Source organism: Alligator sinensis, unplaced genomic scaffold (assembly GCF_000455745.1).
Source record: "Alligator sinensis unplaced genomic scaffold, ASM45574v1 scaffold268_1, whole genome shotgun sequence".
Lineage (NCBI taxonomy): Eukaryota > Metazoa > Chordata > Crocodylia > Alligatoridae > Alligator > Alligator sinensis.
The window spans coordinates 3,735,434-3,753,285 of NW_005841853.1; the positions used below are offsets into that span (position 1 = coordinate 3,735,434).

The 17,852-nt window shown below is 44.5% G+C and overlaps 1 protein-coding gene across 3 annotated transcripts in view; it reads left to right on the forward strand.

Moving 5' to 3' along the window:
- The window catches only part of PRKCQ (protein kinase C theta), a 69,820-nt gene that overhangs the window by 34,609 nt on the left and 17,359 nt on the right, over positions 1–17,852 (forward strand). For all 3 annotated transcript variants that reach the window (XM_006016324.3, XM_025213203.1, XM_025213211.1), the window contains 2 exons: positions 8,996–9,087; positions 11,496–11,558. In XM_006016324.3, coding sequence (XP_006016386.1) covers positions 8,996–9,087; positions 11,496–11,558 — 155 coding nt within the window. The remainder of the gene's footprint in view (positions 1–8,995; positions 9,088–11,495; positions 11,559–17,852) is intronic.

The window sequence follows — 17,852 nt, forward strand, 5'->3', positions numbered from 1 at the left end:
CCTGCCATTGCCCCTCACTCCCAACCCACAGCCCTCTGCCCCTCAACCCTGCTATTGCTTCTCACTCCCAACCCACAGCCCCCTGCCCCACAACCCTGCCATTGCCCCTCAACTCCCAAGCCACAGCCCCCTGCCCCCCCCAACCCTGCCATTGCCCCCCACTCCCAACCCACAGCCCCCTGCCCCCCAATCCTGCCAGTGCCCCTCACTCCTGACCCACAGGACACGAGGAAAGAGGGCCAAAATAGAGGACGTCCAGGCAAACTCAGACTTATGGTAACGCTAAGCTACCCAGAAATTTTTGTACATATAGGAAAAAAAATTCAAGCTTCCAAATGACAGCATCCAGGAGGCAATGTGACACTTTCAGGAAATGCTCAGTATTGTCGAACTGCCTCCAAATGCAATGTCGTAGGTTAGCTTAGCACTCTGAAATGGAGCACTGTAATTTGAGGATGTTGAAATATTTCATTTATATTGAAAATACCTAACAGGAATGTTTCACCACTGCTAAATCAGACTTTTTTTTTGGAATATTGTGATCCACAGACAATTTTGATATACCTACTTTCATCCTGATTCAGGACAACCTCCGCGCCCCCCAACCCCCCACATCGAACAATTGTATTGGAGATTCATATTTTCCACCAGTTTTACTGACAGTAGTAGGCTAGATTTTTTTGTCACTGCACTGTACACTTTAGTCCACTCCTGTAAACAGGGGATTGATTTTTCGGCTGGGATATGTAATGGAAAAACGAATGCCTGTTGTCTTGAAAAGTACAGAAAGAGCCCCAAATGCTTAATATTACTCACATGAGTAGTCTTTCTGATTGCTCATATGAGGAGAGCTAAACAAGTATGGGTGTGCAGGATCAGCCACAAACAATATGTATGTGAAAATCACTGAAATCAGTGAAAGTCTTTCCAATGATTTGCGATTTTTTTTTCCTAGGTCTTGCTAAGCTGTTGTCTGTTCAGTGGTTAGAGAAACTACAATTCCAGCTAAGAAACAGGCCAGTTCCAGTGATCAACTAAATGGAAAAGGGAGGGAGCAACTTCACACAATGAATTTTCCCTCTTTTTCCAAATTTAAAAATGTTTTTTAAAAACAGCCTTTTAATAAGTCAACATTTTGAGCACTTTGAAAAAAATAGTATCTCTGACCACTCCAGAAGTGGCTGAAAAGAGCGGGCAGACAAGGATCTTTGGGTCAATCCGGATTGACCCAAAGATCCTTGTCTGCCCACGTCCTTAGACCAACACGGCTACAACCTACACCCCGTTATGTTATTTTTCATAGCGTGTTCTCATTTTGGCTTCTTAATTTTAATTCCTAATTTTTACATTTAGAAATTTGAAAAATGTTGAAAATGAGGTTTTGGAAAGGGCTTTAAAATTGGGAAAAAATAGCATATAGGCCTGTAAAATGTGCAGGTTAGGGGCAAATCGGTAGCTGCAGTAACTTGTTCAGGAGACTAGCTTAATTTGTGTTTGGTGGACAAGGGTCATTCTGGTCTACAGGGGATTTCACAAGCCCCAAATGCGGTTGCATGTGTGTTGGAAATGACCATCAAAACTGTTGACTATTCCTTACCGAGCCTCACCTGGGAGTGATGCCTCTTTGGCACAGACTGGATGCCCTGGAGCCCAGGCTTCTGAGCAGTGTAAGCATGACATTCGGTGCTTGGAGGTCCTCCAGATTACCAGCTCCCCATTTTTCTATGCAGAGGTGTGAAAGGGAGCATTGATGCTGAACGTCCCAGCTGAGCCAGAAGTTGGGAGCCACTGCTCCTAGGGCCTAGCTTTGTCGAAACGAAGACACGTCTGCAAAGTGTTCCCAAGGACTCTTCGATGGACAAAGCTTCTCTCAGAGAAGCTTCAACCTCTCATTATAGTATCAATAATATATAGTCCTTATTAAAAAGTCATTACTCACACGATGTCAGTACATGCAGTAGGCACAGTTCTCCCTCCGTGGGGTAAGAGAAGCAAGGGAGGAAATGAGCAGGCTCGTTTGTGTCAGGAGTAATTAGAGCAGCAGTTCTCAACCTTTTTAGACTTGAGGCACCACTTGTTCGATTCGAAGCACCCCTTGGGAAATGCCAGCATTTAGTTTAAACAGGGCGCATCTGCACAAGATGCTAACTGCACCGTAGCCTAATAACACTGGGCAGTAGCATGCCGGGCAAAAATCGTGCTAATATGTTACTGCACAGTAGTATTAGGCTACTGCACAGTAAGCGTCACTAAAAACCCGTGCACCAGTGCTACTGCGCAATAGCACAAGTTACTGTACATTGATTTAATATTTGGTTATCCAAGTACTAAACTAAATGTGTAGTAACTACAGCGCATTAATGAACATGTAAACGTGCCCGCGGTTTCTTTGACTAGAGAAAATAATAGAGCAATTCTTTTGTTGCAAAGGACCACAGCAGGGCAGAGTGTTTTTAACACTGGGGATTCCTCCCTGAAATGTCTGAGTTTATCTTGTGAATCATGTTTGCACGCCTAACGGTGCTAACATTATGTGGTACTCTCGCAGCAACCTTGAAAGGATCTCAAGGCACCCGTGGGTGCTACAGCACCCTGGTTGAGAACCCTTGAATTAGAGCAACATAGAAAAATAGTCTTTGTGTAAATATGCCTCACTCCATGGACTATCCATGGTCCAGCTCCATTGAAAATCAACTGTATTTACACAGCTGAAAAACTGGCTCTGGGATTTTTAAAAGGGCCGCATATCTGATGGGAGCTGATCAAAACATTTCTCTTGCAGAAAACGTTGAGTTTTTGTGTCCAAAAAATAAAAAAAAGAACCAAAACCAATTTAGTGTTTGTTTTCAGTCAAAAAATATTCTGCAGCTCCGGAGAAACTAATGTGTGTGTTTTTTAGGTTTTCCAAGCAAAAAATGGAATTTTTTTGAGCAAAAGGACATTTTTGTTTGATCAAAAAAGCAAGTTTCCATCCAGAAAATGTTGACAAAGTTTTCAACCAGCCCTAAGACACTTAGTCTCTTAAAAACTGCAACCTGATATGTAGCAGCCAGAACAGATCCGTCACCTTGGAGCATGGGGCGGGTCAGCGACGCCACACAGAGCCCTGCTTTGAAGTCCTAAATCAGATTTCAGCGATGCAATAAGCTTTTTTGCAGTTCTTTGCTGAGTTTCAGTATCTCTGGAGTTTGTTACTGCATAGAGATACAGTACTCTGCATCTGCACCTTTGTACACAGTTTTCAAGGCTTTAAATCAAGCAGATGGGCTTGCAAAAAAGCCAAAGCATCCAGAATCAGGTTGTTCAATATGCAGTAAAAGATGCTGGAAGTGCAAGAATGAGAATAGCAAGCTAATTGTGAAATCAGGACTGAATTGAATTGGTCGGCAGCTGTAGGAAATGCTGCCATCTCCAGAGAATAGGTAGATATTACACAAGGGAAAACATTCTTTAGGAGTGAAGAACAAAATTAAACTGTCAGTCGTTTTTATCTTTAGCAACGATGCTTCAAATGCAAATGGTATCCTCTTATCCTTGTGTGACGGCCCAGTAAAAGGGGCACGGGGGCACATTCCTATACAAACCTTTAATCCTATGAGCAGGCCCAATGAAGTCCATGAGATTCACGCACTCCTCCTTACACGAGTAAAGGATTTATAAGCTCAGTCTCACCATCCCAGATATATGGCCTATAAATATTCGAATAGATGGAAGGCCAGATAGCCTTCTGATAATAATCTCCCCAGTTCAATTGTTAAGATGCATTGGTTAATATTAACTTGGGATCTGACCCTAAATATCTAACCCTTGACTACCATGAGTTTGCTGAGATAACAAAGGAAACAAGCAGGCAGTCTAAATGACATGCATGCCTACCACATTAATGGCTTGGATATTTGCAACCACAAAAGCCAGGGGAAAAGCGTTCTTTCTGCTCAGTAAATGCCATGAAATTGTACATTTGTACGTATGCAACACTTATAAAATGGAAAGGAAAAATGAACCCATGGAAAGTACTTTGGAGTGTTTCCAGCTGGTTACAGGATTTAAGAGCCTATTAGCTAGGATGCACCTTCAAGAGGCCCATTTAAATGCTACCCTGCTTTATACTTACTGTTTGTAAAGGCAGAAGCCTCGCTGATAGCAACTATTCATTCTCACTGCAGTTGCATGCAAAACAGGAGCAGGTTGGCTTAACTCCTTGTCTGCCGTCCCCAGAGAAGGTGGGCAGAGTAGCATGTGGCACCACAGAGTTGGTGTCATGCTGCTCAAAGCATTTGGGGTCGATTGTGCCAGGTCCCGCGTGCCCCTGGCGCCTGCTGAAATCAGTCCCGCAGCACTTCACAAGATCAAACCCAAATAGAAAGCCAACATGCGAATGAATACATGTTTGCCATTATGTCCTGTGTGTGACGTTTGCCATTATGTCCTGTGTGTGATGGAGAACAGGTTTAGGTTGGAGATCAGAAGGCAATATTTTACAGTTAGTGTGGCCAAAATCTGGAACCAACTACTCAGGGAGGTGGTCCTCGCCCCTACCTTGGGCATATTCAAGAGGAGGTTGGACGATCACCTGTCTGGGGTCTTGTGAACCCAGCATTCATTCCTTGTGAACCCAGCATTCATTCCTGCCTGTGGCAGGGGGTCAGGCTAGATGACCTGTTCAGGTCCCTCCTGACCCTAGGTACTATGAAACTATGATGAATGTTATCTGTCTTCTCAGTGCTGAGGTCCTTAAGGCTCAATATGTCGCAAATGACGTCTAGTACCGAGTGGCACAGTTCTCTGTCCTGGGATAGTAATAGTGGGCCCGGTTAAAAATGACTGACTGCATTGGGGTAATTAGGGGATTGGGGGTAATTGGGGTATTCCCTATGCTGGGAATGGGAAAAAGCTACTGGAAAATAAACGGCAGTAAACAGGGGGATGTGCAGGCTTGAAAGGTTCCCAGTTTCCACGTTCCTAGGACACTGCAAACATTGGACTCGATTTTGAGGGCATGCCAAAGGGAAGGAGAAAGAATTGCTTTGTAATCCTACTTGAATAATCCAGGTCAGGGGACATAGGAGTAAGCAGGGGTGTCTGATGGCTTACTCCCTGTCCAGACCACATGCATCTAGCTCACACCCAATACTACTTGGACAAAGAAGCTATCGAGGTGGAGGAGCCATTTCCCTGCTGATAGAGGCCAGCAGCAGATTACTGGCCCTCGAAATGAAGCCTGGTGCTTCCTGGCATGGCTCAGTGTAGGTAGCACTGCTCCTTTATTTGCTTTTTACCAGAGCATTATAATGTAGTTATTCTTCTTCTAGCTCTGCATGTACTACTGTCAGCTTCACCTCCCAACAGGTCCTTTAACTTCCATCAAGTATGACGGGAGCCACCGGCTATCCCCGAGACCCTCACATCGGTTGAGACTTTGGGGGAAGTCAACCAGCCCTCCCAGGCCACGAGAGGAGGCTCGTGTCAGAGCCAGGAGCCCTGAAAGCACGATTCTCCATTTAAATATTCACCACTTGGACCAAGGCAACCAGTCGCATTTTAAAAGGATTCAAGTGCCCGGGTTTACTCCACTTCCCTTTTGAGGCTGGTCTACAGCTTGGTGGACCTCGCTTAGGAAGCTCTCTCAGATCATCAGTTGTATTTTCCTTTGCTTGATGTCATCCAGCTGCTCATCTTAGGGGGTCATCTTAAGTAACCCCTCTCTGTGGGCCATGCCATGTTCTTGATGCTACTGCGATTGCTCGCCCATAGGAAGCTATAGGGATCCCAGAATGGACTCCTCAGGGTGGTGCTACATATGATGCTTAGATTTGCCAAACACAGTACATCTAAGTGGTTGCTATAGCTCGTATAATCGTCTCACAGATCTTGCCTAAGCCAAGCTCCCAGCTCCCATGTTGCAGTAGGAATTCTTGTCTGAATTAGGACTGCAGGAGCCAACGCCATGTATTTAGGCAGGCGGTTCAGAAGCACAGACCGTACAGACGTTCAGAGGGTAAGCACCACCAGGCTCAGGCACTTAGGACTCACTGCTTCGGTCACTCGGCATCAGCAGCAGAAGTTTTATGAACTTCACAGAGCGCAGGATCTGGCCCAGTGCTTGTCAAGATGACAGGTGTGGTTTCCAGCCAGATTTTCAATTAAATAAGAGCGCTGTAATTAAAAGGATCTGGCTATACAAATTGCACAAATTAGTGCAGAACAGCTGTTATTTGAAAAGAATAAACACCATTTTTTTTTTCTCATCAGCTCTTGGCCAGCTGCCAGAGAGGCTTGTATTAAAAGGGTCTGGGTAAAAAAGCTTTAGCCATTGAAAACTATGAAAAACAAAACCCAAATTAAAGGAGCATCTTCTCCAACAAAATTATTATGGGCAGTAACCGAGACAGAGGGAAGATAATTCCTAAACTCTTGTGTACCCAGGAGATGAATAATCTGAGGGACGTAAAGAATGGAGGGATGTTTCCACTGAAGAATTCTGCGTGCCATTTGCTTTATGCACAGCTTGATGTGTGGAGCTGAGATTTTTAAATATAGAAGCCCAAGCATATCATACTCCTCCACACGTGGACACTCTTATCTTGGAATAAGAATTCATCTCTCTCAAAATTAACTCAATCTTGTTTGGAAGCAGATCAAACTAAAGCAGAAAACACTCGCACTCCCAAAGAAGTGGATCTGCACGCAGAATTATTCGGGAACGCAGCATTGCATTTACACTTTGTCTAATCTCAAGCTTCCTACATAGACAAGCTGTTAGGGTGTTATTTTAAAAAGCACCTAGGTGATTGAGGAGCCAAAATACCACTCATTTTTCAATGGGATTTGTGCTTCTGTGTCACTTAAGTTCCTCTGAAAACTCCTATCCCTTAGGTACCTTCCTGATTTTCAGCAAGCATAACCTTCAAAAGTGCTGCACACTCGGAGATCTGTGCCATACTCCTGGCTGCGCCACCAATAGTGCCGCCGGATAAATCAGTGCACCTGCATTTCCCCTCCTCCCTTTTGTCTATTTAGATAGTAACCTGTGCAGGTCACAGTGTTTCTCATCTCTGAACCTAGCACAGACTGGGCCTTGATCATAATGGAGGGCTTCATGTGCCACCGTCCTATAAATTACTGTACACGGATTCTGATATATATGGGAGATGCCGAGAGCACAGCGTGTTTGTGAGTCAAACTCATGTCTAAAGGGATGGACATGCTGCAGCTCAATTCTGGATGTAGCCAAGCTGGATTTAGATGTGCCAGCTCCGCCGTGGTATCGTAGAAAAGCGGGGCTGACAGGGACCTCTGGAGATCCTATCTGACACAGGATCATCCTTATCCAAACCATCCCAAGCAAATCCTTGTTGAACCTATTACTAGAACTACACAAGTAACCCTGTCCCACAACCACAAATTATTATCCACATGGATAGAAGCATAGTGGTGGTTGCACAGAGTTCAGTGGGTAGCTGCCTGGGTCAATGTGATTTACCCAGCTTTTAGGTAATGACGTGGCTCCCAGATCTGGTGAGTTTAAAGCCGGCTTGGGTCCATCTGCATGAGCTGCAGTCATACCTTGACACATGCTAGCGGTGAAGAGGATCTCTAAAAAAATATGGGCAGTAAGAGGAGGTGGGGCTTTGCGGCATGACAAGAGCTTCATGGTAGTTGCTCACGTGCAGACGCTCCCTTTGCAATGCATGCAAGTTCAACCATGATAGTTAGTCCTTCGGGAAAGAGGGGTGAGTTGCCATGGATTAACTATTATGTATTTTGGGATCTCAGGGCAGCTGATGCCCAGTAAATCCCTGCCCGCTTTACTCTCCTGGTAATTATTTCATGCACCCAGGCCCCGTGGGCAGATGCAGAAAGACTGTGGCACCCCATTTGTCTGTGCTGTATGTGAGCTCTCTGCCCGGGGTCTGGGTGGATCCCCTGCTTTCACACAGTACCAGAGCCCAGGGGTGAGTGGGGAGGGGGAAGGAGAGGAAAGGCAAGCAGCAGCAGCAATCGCCTCTGGGCTCCAGAGCCACGTGAATGCAGGGGCTCCCACCAGACCCTGACCTGATCCACTAGTGAGCTCGGGGTTCGCTGCATGTACCATACAGCCAAAGTGGGGAGGGGAGGAGACGCATCCTCCTTTCCCCATTCTCAGATCTGCTACTGCTAGGACCTAATATTAATTTCCTAGTTTTTAGTTGCAGATACATCCTGGTAACTGCAGGACCCTTCGTCATATTAGTAGGCCATGATGTGGTGGGAAGTGTCAAACTTTGTATCAGATGATTTTGTTCTCTTCCTGTGGGGTTCAATGGCAGGATTTGAGCAGTGGGCCCCCTGAAGTGTGACCAGTTTGGGTGTATACTAATCATCATTGTCATCATCATTATAATAATTATCATAATAATAATGTCTTCCCTATAGTGGCCTAAATATGGCTGCATCGATGGGAATGCTCATATGCATAAAATAAAGCACCTGCCTAAGTGTTTTGCTTGATTGGCATCATTGCATTTAGCTCCTTGCAGTACCAGGCAGTCTTTTGTGTTGGACACAGATGAAATAACATGCACAAGTGCCCACAAGACTGTCCAGGTCCAGTGCACTGGCACTCGGGAGATTTGGGTCTCTGTTTCCTGCTCTAGCCTGCTGCAAAGCCTTTTGAAAGTCATTTTACCTCTCCGTGTCTTAGTTTCCACATATATACAATAGAAAAAAAAGGAAGCTAATCTCATTTAAAATACTTTGAGACCTCATGATGAAAAAGACTATATAAAGAAGTAGATTTTCCTCTGATTATGTGTTGAACTACTATTAACCATGTAAATCAAGGCAGTTAGAGTCAAGGCTGAGGTCAAGACAAAAGGTGAAGAACATGGAAGAATTTTCTTCAAAACAACTAACCTCGTGCCATCTCCTGCTTTCTTTTCTTTTCTGTTGTTACTTTTCCTTTTGGATCATTTTTCCTCCCCATTCCTAATGCTAGTCCTTTATCATTTTCCAGGAAAACCTCTTCTTTGTAATGGAGTACCTGAACGGAGGAGACCTCATGTTCCACATCCAAAGCTGTCACAAGTTTGACCTCCCAAGAGCAACGTAAGAGAATGACAGTGCCTCTGTTTATGGTCACATGCATATGGGAAGATCGGGGTCATTTAACCTTCCTATAGAAATCTTGAGTCTCAGAGGATGTGGGATGTATTCCTCTCCTTGCTACTGGTCTTTCCTCTTTGAAAAAAATCCAAACACTTTCCTTCCCCGAGTTTCAGCTTCCTTCTCTCTAATAGGGGGATGAGGATATACGGCCTTTCTTTGTAAAGCCCTGAGGGCAAAAGCCAGTTTCACTTTACTTGCCTACATGGTGCACTGGGAGTTGTACAACTGCAGATCTAGGCTCTGACACACCGTTGAAGATTCAGCGTTGCCTGACTGGGCTACCGAGGAAATAGGCATGTGGCTTACATATGCATGTAAAGCCAGGCCAAGCCCAGATTTTTGGTTAGCCAGTTTTTTTCCATGATTGGTGTGCAGTGGACACCAGAAGAGGAAAGTGCTGACATGTCTTGAGCCCAGTAGCTTAGTAGCTGGGGCACTTTTCCAGGGTGGAGTAGATCTAGGTGCTAGGCCCCCCTATACAGGCTTCCCAATGAAGCGCTCTAACCATCATATCCCAATTGAGGCTTTACCCAGAACTCGCTCTAGCTCTCCTCCAGAAGCTGGCTCACTGGGCATTCAAGAAATGTGGGGCCAAGAGGAAGAGAATAAAATACAAGGTCTTGTGGCTCAGTGATGTGGCTGCTGCCCTGGAAGGAAAGAGCCCAATGGGACAGAAACGTTCCTACTGCTCTCCTTGCATTTTATCCAGTGAATATGAAACCAAGGACCTAAAACGAGGGTCTCCTGCCATTAGGCTGTAGGGTGGGAAGGTTTTTATTTCAGACAGGCACATGCACAAGGCAATTCCATTTCACCACGGGAAAAACTGGTATCCCAAACTTGATTCTTGAATATCATGAGTTTGCTGGGATAACAAAGGAAACAAGCAGCCAGTCTAAATGACATGCATGCTTACCACATTAATGGTTTGCATATTCTCAACCAAAAAAGGCATGGGAAAATCATTCTTTCTGCTCAGTAAATGCCATGAAATTGTATGGTGTAACCTGCAGTGACATGACTACATAGCTACACGTGTAAATTAAAAAAGGATTTAGCTCTGTGAGCGTTACGGATGTAGAATGCTATATAAAACCAAAGGGTTTTATTACCAAGGCTAATTTGCTGTCCCGAGAGAGGTAGATAGGCCAAGGCAAGGTGACGATACCCAAGGTAGCCCTGGTATCGCTATCCTGTGCTACATTGTGCCATGTGGACATATCCTTGGAGACAGATCCTTAGATACCAGGCTGCAAAAGAAGTCTCTTTGGAGGAGACTCAGCCATACTCCAGTTAAAGTGCTCTAGCTCTAACATGCTTGTGTACATGATAGCCAAGCTCCTTTACACTAAGACCCTGGGAGGACACGCACAGGGCAATAATATTGTTTGAAGAAAGCCATAGGCATCTCATTTTCCTCACTGAGCCCCCAAAACAAAGGCAAATCTGATCCTAGCAAATGCGAGAAAGGCAAATTTAAATAAAAAGTAAATATACCTAGTGAGAATTAGAAATGCATTTAGCTGCGATTAGAATCAATGGGGGAATTAGAATAAAGGAAAGTTTCTCTAAGTCCCTGTGCCAACAAGAGCTATTTTAAAAGTCAATATTGAATTGGCCTTAGGAATTCATTTTTATTTAAGTAAAAGGAATTAAACAAATGTTTAATTTGTTGGAGTTAAAAAAAAAAATGTGAACATTGAGAACTGAGACTCAAGAGCAGCATGTTGGCGATCTGGTGAAAGGATGCTGTGTATCCCTCTGGAGACAGGGTCCTCTGGTTGAATTCACCCCTCGGCAAAGAAGCTCCATTTTGCAGTGGTGCATTTGTGTGTCGGTGCTTTGGACCGGGAGGATTTTTTAATCTAAATACAAAAATGTGTTGGAACAAGGTCTAAAAAATTTTGAGAATGGTCTTCTTAAGGTGCCAGGTAAGGACCTATGAGTACAGTGCCATGCAGGGAGTCCCAAGCTAGCTCTATGCATGTGAGCTCCAAAACCAGGAGCAAAATAGCAGCATTACCACCGCACTACACCCAGGTTGATAAGCTCTGCTTTCAGTTTCAGAACTAGCACATGCAGGCCCAGGTCAGGGATCTCTCCATGTCACTACCTTGCACCTGGTACACTGATATATAAGCTACCCTATTTACACCTAGCTCAGGGAATCCCTGTGCAGGCGTGCACTGTGCTCTGCAGACTTACCCATAGTTGGCTTTGAAAATACTGCCTATGCTTCTTTGACTTGATGGGCCTGAAGTTAGTTTACAGTACCTGTGGAGCTGGCACAAGACAAAGACTTACTGTTGGGATACCTCCGCTCTGACCCGTGTGCTTTTATTTTGCAGGTTCTATGCTGCTGAAATCATATGTGGCCTACAGTTTCTTCATTCCAAGGGAATAATATACAGGTAGTTTTACACTTTGGAATCAAATACTCCAATCAATATTTTTCATTACAGTGTTGACTGCACTCAGTAGTTAGATTTATATCCAGATTGGGTTTTCATCCTGTCCACATATTTTATGTTAGCAAGATCACAGGGAAAAGAAGATGTCCTAGAATTGGAAGGGACCTCAAACATCATCTAGTCCAAACCCCACTCAAAACCTTCATCCACGTTGCTCCACCCAGTACTGCTGTACAGATACTGTGCGCTGGCTGACAGCACCCCTGGAACATGCTAAAAAGGAGCTTGGTTGTAGATATCCACTTTCGAACCTGCAAGGCCACCTTTGCCACACTTGTGCTATTCCCCAAGCTTTGACTTACAGCCCAGTCTTACTCACATTAATGACAAAACCCAGCGAGCGCGCCTGCTAGGCCTGTGCGAAGCGGCTAGTATTCACTTCGGATTCGGATTTGGCTGATTCATGGTGCAGTGATTCGAATCACTGTCCCAAATCGATTCGACTGAATCTCCGAGTCAGCCAGGTCCATCCCTCCGCAGCCCACCCCTTTCCCCCCCACCCCCAGTCCATTCTCCCCCGTCCCCTACTTACCGGCTCCGAGTCCAGCTGCAGCCACCAGGGACTATCTGAATAATTTAATCTCTCTGAATCTTTTCTGAAGATTTAGAGAGCTTCTAGTCAATTTGGACCTTTTAATTGGTCTCCTGATTCAATTTGGATTCAGAGATTTGTCCACCGAATGGAGTCGAATCCCTTCCAAATCGAATCACCACCCGAAGCTTTGCACAGCCCTAGTGTCTACATATGCTTTCACGTGCCTAAACAACATGCATTAAGGTGATTTAGGGCATTTTTACACATGCTGCAGGAGGCGTGGGGCTATGCTAATTAAAATCACCCAAACTTCATGTGTATCAGCATCCCCCACACTGAAAAATGGCAGTACGGCGCTTTGAACTAAAGTTCATTGAATGAGCTGTAGTTCAAAGTGCCCCACCACCATTTTTCAGCACAGGGATGCTGAAATATGTGATGCTAGAGTCTGCCAGAGCAAGTTATTTCCTGCACTCCAGCAGACTCAGTTAATTGAGTCTGCTCCAATGCGCTGGATTTCCAGTGCATCAGAGCTGGCTCCCTGCACGTGTATAGGGGTCCTTTGATATGTGTCTACACATATATGCACTAATGTGCATTGTGTGCGCGCAGATCGACTTGGACTAAACTTAGTCCCAAGTCAATGGACACATACCATGATAAATGCGCATTAGCGCAACAACACATTCACTAAAGCGATCTAGCTAGTCGCGCGTAAATTAGATACCTGCTTTATGCAGGTATCAAATTTAGGCTTGAATAATCTTAAATCGCCATTTTTAAGGCGCATTAAGGGCGCACACGTGTAGACCCACATCCTTAATGTGCCTTAAATCAGGCTAATGTGCATTAAATATGCATGTGTAGACACACCAGAGTTTATTTCAAGCCTTGGATGTTATGATATTTATAGTGTGCAGTAAACCAGAGATACCAAAAAGTATCATCCAAGTCTTAGGGTTGGAAGAGGTCTCAAGGGTCATTTAGTCCAGCATCAGCTATTCAACCGTCCTTAGCTAAGGCAAAGATTTTGAAGCCCGGCTAACTGTTATGTCTTCTGTATCTGTAGGATAAGTATCTCCTCCCCAATGGGTACATCTAAACTTGAAAGCAATGCAAGTTAATAAACTCCGGCACATTTATTGCTCCTAGGCTTTGCGGTTTCACATGCACTCAGGACCAAAGCATGTTGACCTGGGTATTTACAAGTACTAACCTACAGTGGAGTTGATTCTTTTCCTGCAGCCTAATAGGGTCACACATGTAGACACTGAGACTATACTGCAGAGCTAATCAGGCAGCTTTCCAGTAAACATAACATGTAAATGCACACCATGGTACTAACCTTATAGTCTCCAATGTTATTGGTGGAAACACCACCATGAGAATAGCCTAGGATGCCAAACCAAAAGAGTTCATGATGTGTGTAAATATTTTGAGGTTATAGCTGGGGATTTTCCCCATGACTTTCCAAAAGCCAATAATGAGTGAGCAATTTCATCATTAGTCTGAATTTTTTGTGATGTTACTCTGAACTTTGCTTTGATCCCATTGCTCTTAATTTCCAAAATATGGCATGTTGTAAGGGAATACTGGGATGTAAACACCGAGGGAGGTCACAGCCTGGGATCTATGTTGGTGGGGTATGTGATACAACCTAATACTGAATGAGGCAAGCTGTTGTATGGGATAGTCTGGATGGGGATGATTCTGCTTTGAGTTGGCCTAGATGGCCTCTGGAGGTTTCATTCAGCTTTACTCTTAAGACTCTGAGCCTGTTATGCAGTGAACCCTTGATTTCAGACCAATTGGGCTACTTTGGGCCACTTTACTTTTTGAGAATAATGCAAAAGCCTGCGCTGTGAAACAAACTTTAGGCCCAACCTGTTTACCCAAAGCCTTAATGGGTCCCAATTTTCACTAGTTTTAAGGCTTCTTTATATGGCTAAAGCAGTATAATACAGTGCTAGAGAATGAGACCCAACGTGGGTTTTGTTAATATCTATTAACCTACAGGTAGCAATCAGTAAATACGCGGCACTTGATTTCTTATTGCCTGACATCTTGTGAAGTTGCATGCATTTATCCAGGTGGACCTTAAGTGTTGCCATTCTGATTTGCCTCCACACTGTGCACACTTTACACAGGTACAGAGCATAGCAGTGACACTTTATGACAGTGCTGGGTCTGAACACAATCATTCTTCACATGTCACTCCTAAATAAAAGGGCTCAGACAAGACCAGGGATGAGAGGGGCTCCTGACACCCCAGACCCATGTCTCATGTTCTGATTGCTGCTGGCAGCTGGCTTGCAGAGTGAACTGATGTGAATCCCTGGATCTTTACAAAACCACCTCTCCCTCAGCATCACAATGCAGCCTAGCTAGTACTTTATTGCCTTTTGTACAATCGGGAAGCAGGCAGCTCGTCGAAAGCAAATTAGGGAGTTCTCTGGAACAACACGTAACTGTATTGCCTGCAACCAAAATGAGATTATTTTAGTATTACTCATGCAGCGTGTACATTGGAAAGAAAACTAGGAGTGAATGGCTTGTTTATAATCAAGTCTCCCATTACAACCCAAGCTTTGACTCATAACTCTTGTTATTCGCTATTAGTACTCCCGGGAGAGCAGGTTTTAATCTTTACCGACTAATGAAGGTGATTATATAAACACAAAATCAATCTCAATAGCATTAAAGAAGGCAGGTGCTCTCTGGTGTCTGGTGCTCTCTGGCATCCGGATTTTTGGCTCTAATGATTGTTCCTGATGGGTAAAATTGTGAAAAGTGCACAAAGCAATTGGGTATTATCTAAAGACATTAACCAAACTTCTCCAAACAGTGGATGAGGGGGAATTTGATTTTTATTTTTTTTTCCCCTTGTGGAATTTTAAAATGTTGGGTAAAAATCTGAACCCCCTAAAATTATGACCATAACCAAAATATTTTGATCTGGAAATGGTAACTCGGGGTCTCATGTGGGGTGTAGTTCAGATGCTTTTTGCAGCCATTCTCCTCAATCACTTCAGCTCCCCGTTCACAATTGCTTTCCCAGGATGCCCTCCTTTCATAGAGAAGGGAAGCGGTGCACCTTGAGAGCCCACGACCGTGGTGCGTTTTGAGATACCAAAGCAAGGAATGGTAACAAGAAGCAGCCAAATGACAGTGCCATGAGAAATCAAAATATTTTGGTGATTAGGCAGATAGCTCCAGTGGACAGTTTTTTTTCTGTCATCTCGTAATTTTTATGCACTAAATATGCAACATTTTTATGCACTACTCACAAGTCTTATCGTCCTGCTCAGCGAGCTGGTGAGAACGTACAACTCTTAACGACTTCAGGAGTTAATAAGTGATCAGCAACTCAAGAAAGGGTTTGCTGAAGCCAGTGGAAAATAAAATATCTGTGAAAATCATGCTACATATTTAAGGCCTGAAGTATGAATCATACAACTACACACCTACTTTTGAAAACCTCATTTTTAATACATAACTTGATTCTGATTGGCTAAACCATGTATAAAGTCTTTCCAGGGAGCCAATAAAATGTTGGCTCTTCAACAATGGAGTTGAGGGCAAATGATATTCTTCTTCTCTTTGATCTGTCAGATACAAAATCCCCCAGTGCCAGAACTATGAGATGAATCTTTTTTATGCAGCAGAAGTAAGTCACAGGAGTTCGGGGGTTGTGATACCATGACTGTCTGCCACTTGGAAAGTAAATGGCTCTGTTGCCACTATATTTTTTTTTGATCAATCTTTTATCACAGCAATAATCTAGCATCAAGAGACCACTATCCTGTGGCAACACTTTATTCTTTGGAATAGCATGGGTCCAGCTCAGGTGCTTTGACTGGGATTTTCTGTGTAGTTTAAGGGAGTTAAACACCTAAATTCAGTGGGATTTGAACACTTGCTTCCATTATGCCTTCTTGAAAAATTCCCATCCTTTACCAGCAGGTGCAGAGAGGCTCACATTTGACTACACAAGTAGACAAAGTTGCCAAGAGTTGTAAAAATTACCTAAAATGATTGGGGGGGGTTCTCCTAAATTTTAGGCATTCAATGCAAGAAGCCTTGAGAAGCCTTGGGAGCTCTCCTTTGAAAATCAGACTCCCGTTAAGATGCCTCATAACCCTAGGCAAAAATCAGTGGTCAGTTTTGAAAATATAGGCCCATTGGGTGTGTCCAGCAGACCTGCTCAAGGGCTGGTTTGAGCATGGAGGTGCAAAACCCAGTGCTTTTTTACAGGAGGTAACTGTGCTTTCGATCAGAGGTAGAAGCTAACACACGTATGCAAACTGGAACATGCCCTTTTCACATGCTGCCCACATGAACACTCAAGACCTGAAAATATGCCAGCAAAGAGTGGCCCTCTGTGGTCATTCTTGAGATCTCAGTCTCCAAAGTGCTTGAGACAAACCCGTGGGGACAAGCCTGGAGCAGCTTCCCCCATGTATTTCCAGTGTATTTCCAGGACCGAAGCAGCATGCAGAAGCGGGTGGGTGAGCCATGCTTATGGTCATGGTCACTGTCTTTTAAACAGGCCATCATCCTCTCTCTTTCTCTCCCCATTCAGCAATTATTCCCATGGGGGGGACCTCCGTTTTGTGCTGATGTGCATGATTCCTTGGTTTGCTTGCTTTTTTATTTCCCTGTATATACGTCTCTCTCTCCGGGGTGGCTTCTTCCCACAGCAGCCTTTAGAGCCCGAAACCCCTGACGAGATCTTTGCAGTAGTATGTAAATATGTAAAGCTAATGCAGCCTGAAGGGATGTTCGTAATCAGGAATGCTCCCAGCCTTTGCAAAATGGGCCTGTGTTTCCTTCTTATAGATTTACAGTGTCTAGGGCAGGGGTGGGCAAAATGCAGCCCGCAGGCCAGATGTGGCCTGCCAAGCCATTCTATCCAGCCCGCAGGGCCCCTAAAAAATTAGAAAATTAATATTAATCTGCCCTGGGCTGCCTGTCATGTGGCCCTTGATGGCTTGCCAAAACTCAGGAAGCGGCCCTCTGCCCAAAATAATTGCCTGCCCCTGGTCTAGGGCGATGGCACTTTTGGCATCTGGAGTTATACATTGAGGCTAACTCGGGAATTAAATATTGGAAAGGAGTTGGGGGAGAACGGGTTGTATGCAAGTGTCTCTGGCACTTTTTGTCCCAATCACAACTGTATCCCAATGCCAGCGTTGGGGCAGAGACGCCCATATTACTATGTAGTGTGGATGTCAGCCTTCATCCTACCAGCACCGAGTGGTCCAGGGCAGCCAGAATATTGCAGCTATTGTGCTTCTCTAAGAGCAAAAGACATGTCTTCCTACACTCCCCTGATGTTCAGGATAGCCCAGTGGAACGGGGAGAGAGCCAGGGAAGGGATGAGACCTGGGCATGTGTAAGGCAGTATCCTACACACCTTAAATAGATATATCAGGAGAATGCGTCTTTGGTGTAGCAAAGAACCGGGGGGAGGGATTGTGCTTCTTTGAAGTAGTTCGCTTCCTGGAACTTCCTGTGAGCAGCAAAGCAGTTAATCCCAGTTAACTTCATAGCATGTGGCAGGTGTCATAATTCTGATTACCCCATATGGTACACAAGGAAATGGGAGTAGACTATATAATTGACTGAGCTGGCCAGGGTCATTGCTGCAATCAGAATACAGATTAATATTCAAGAGGTCCTGGCTCTCTCCATCGGCT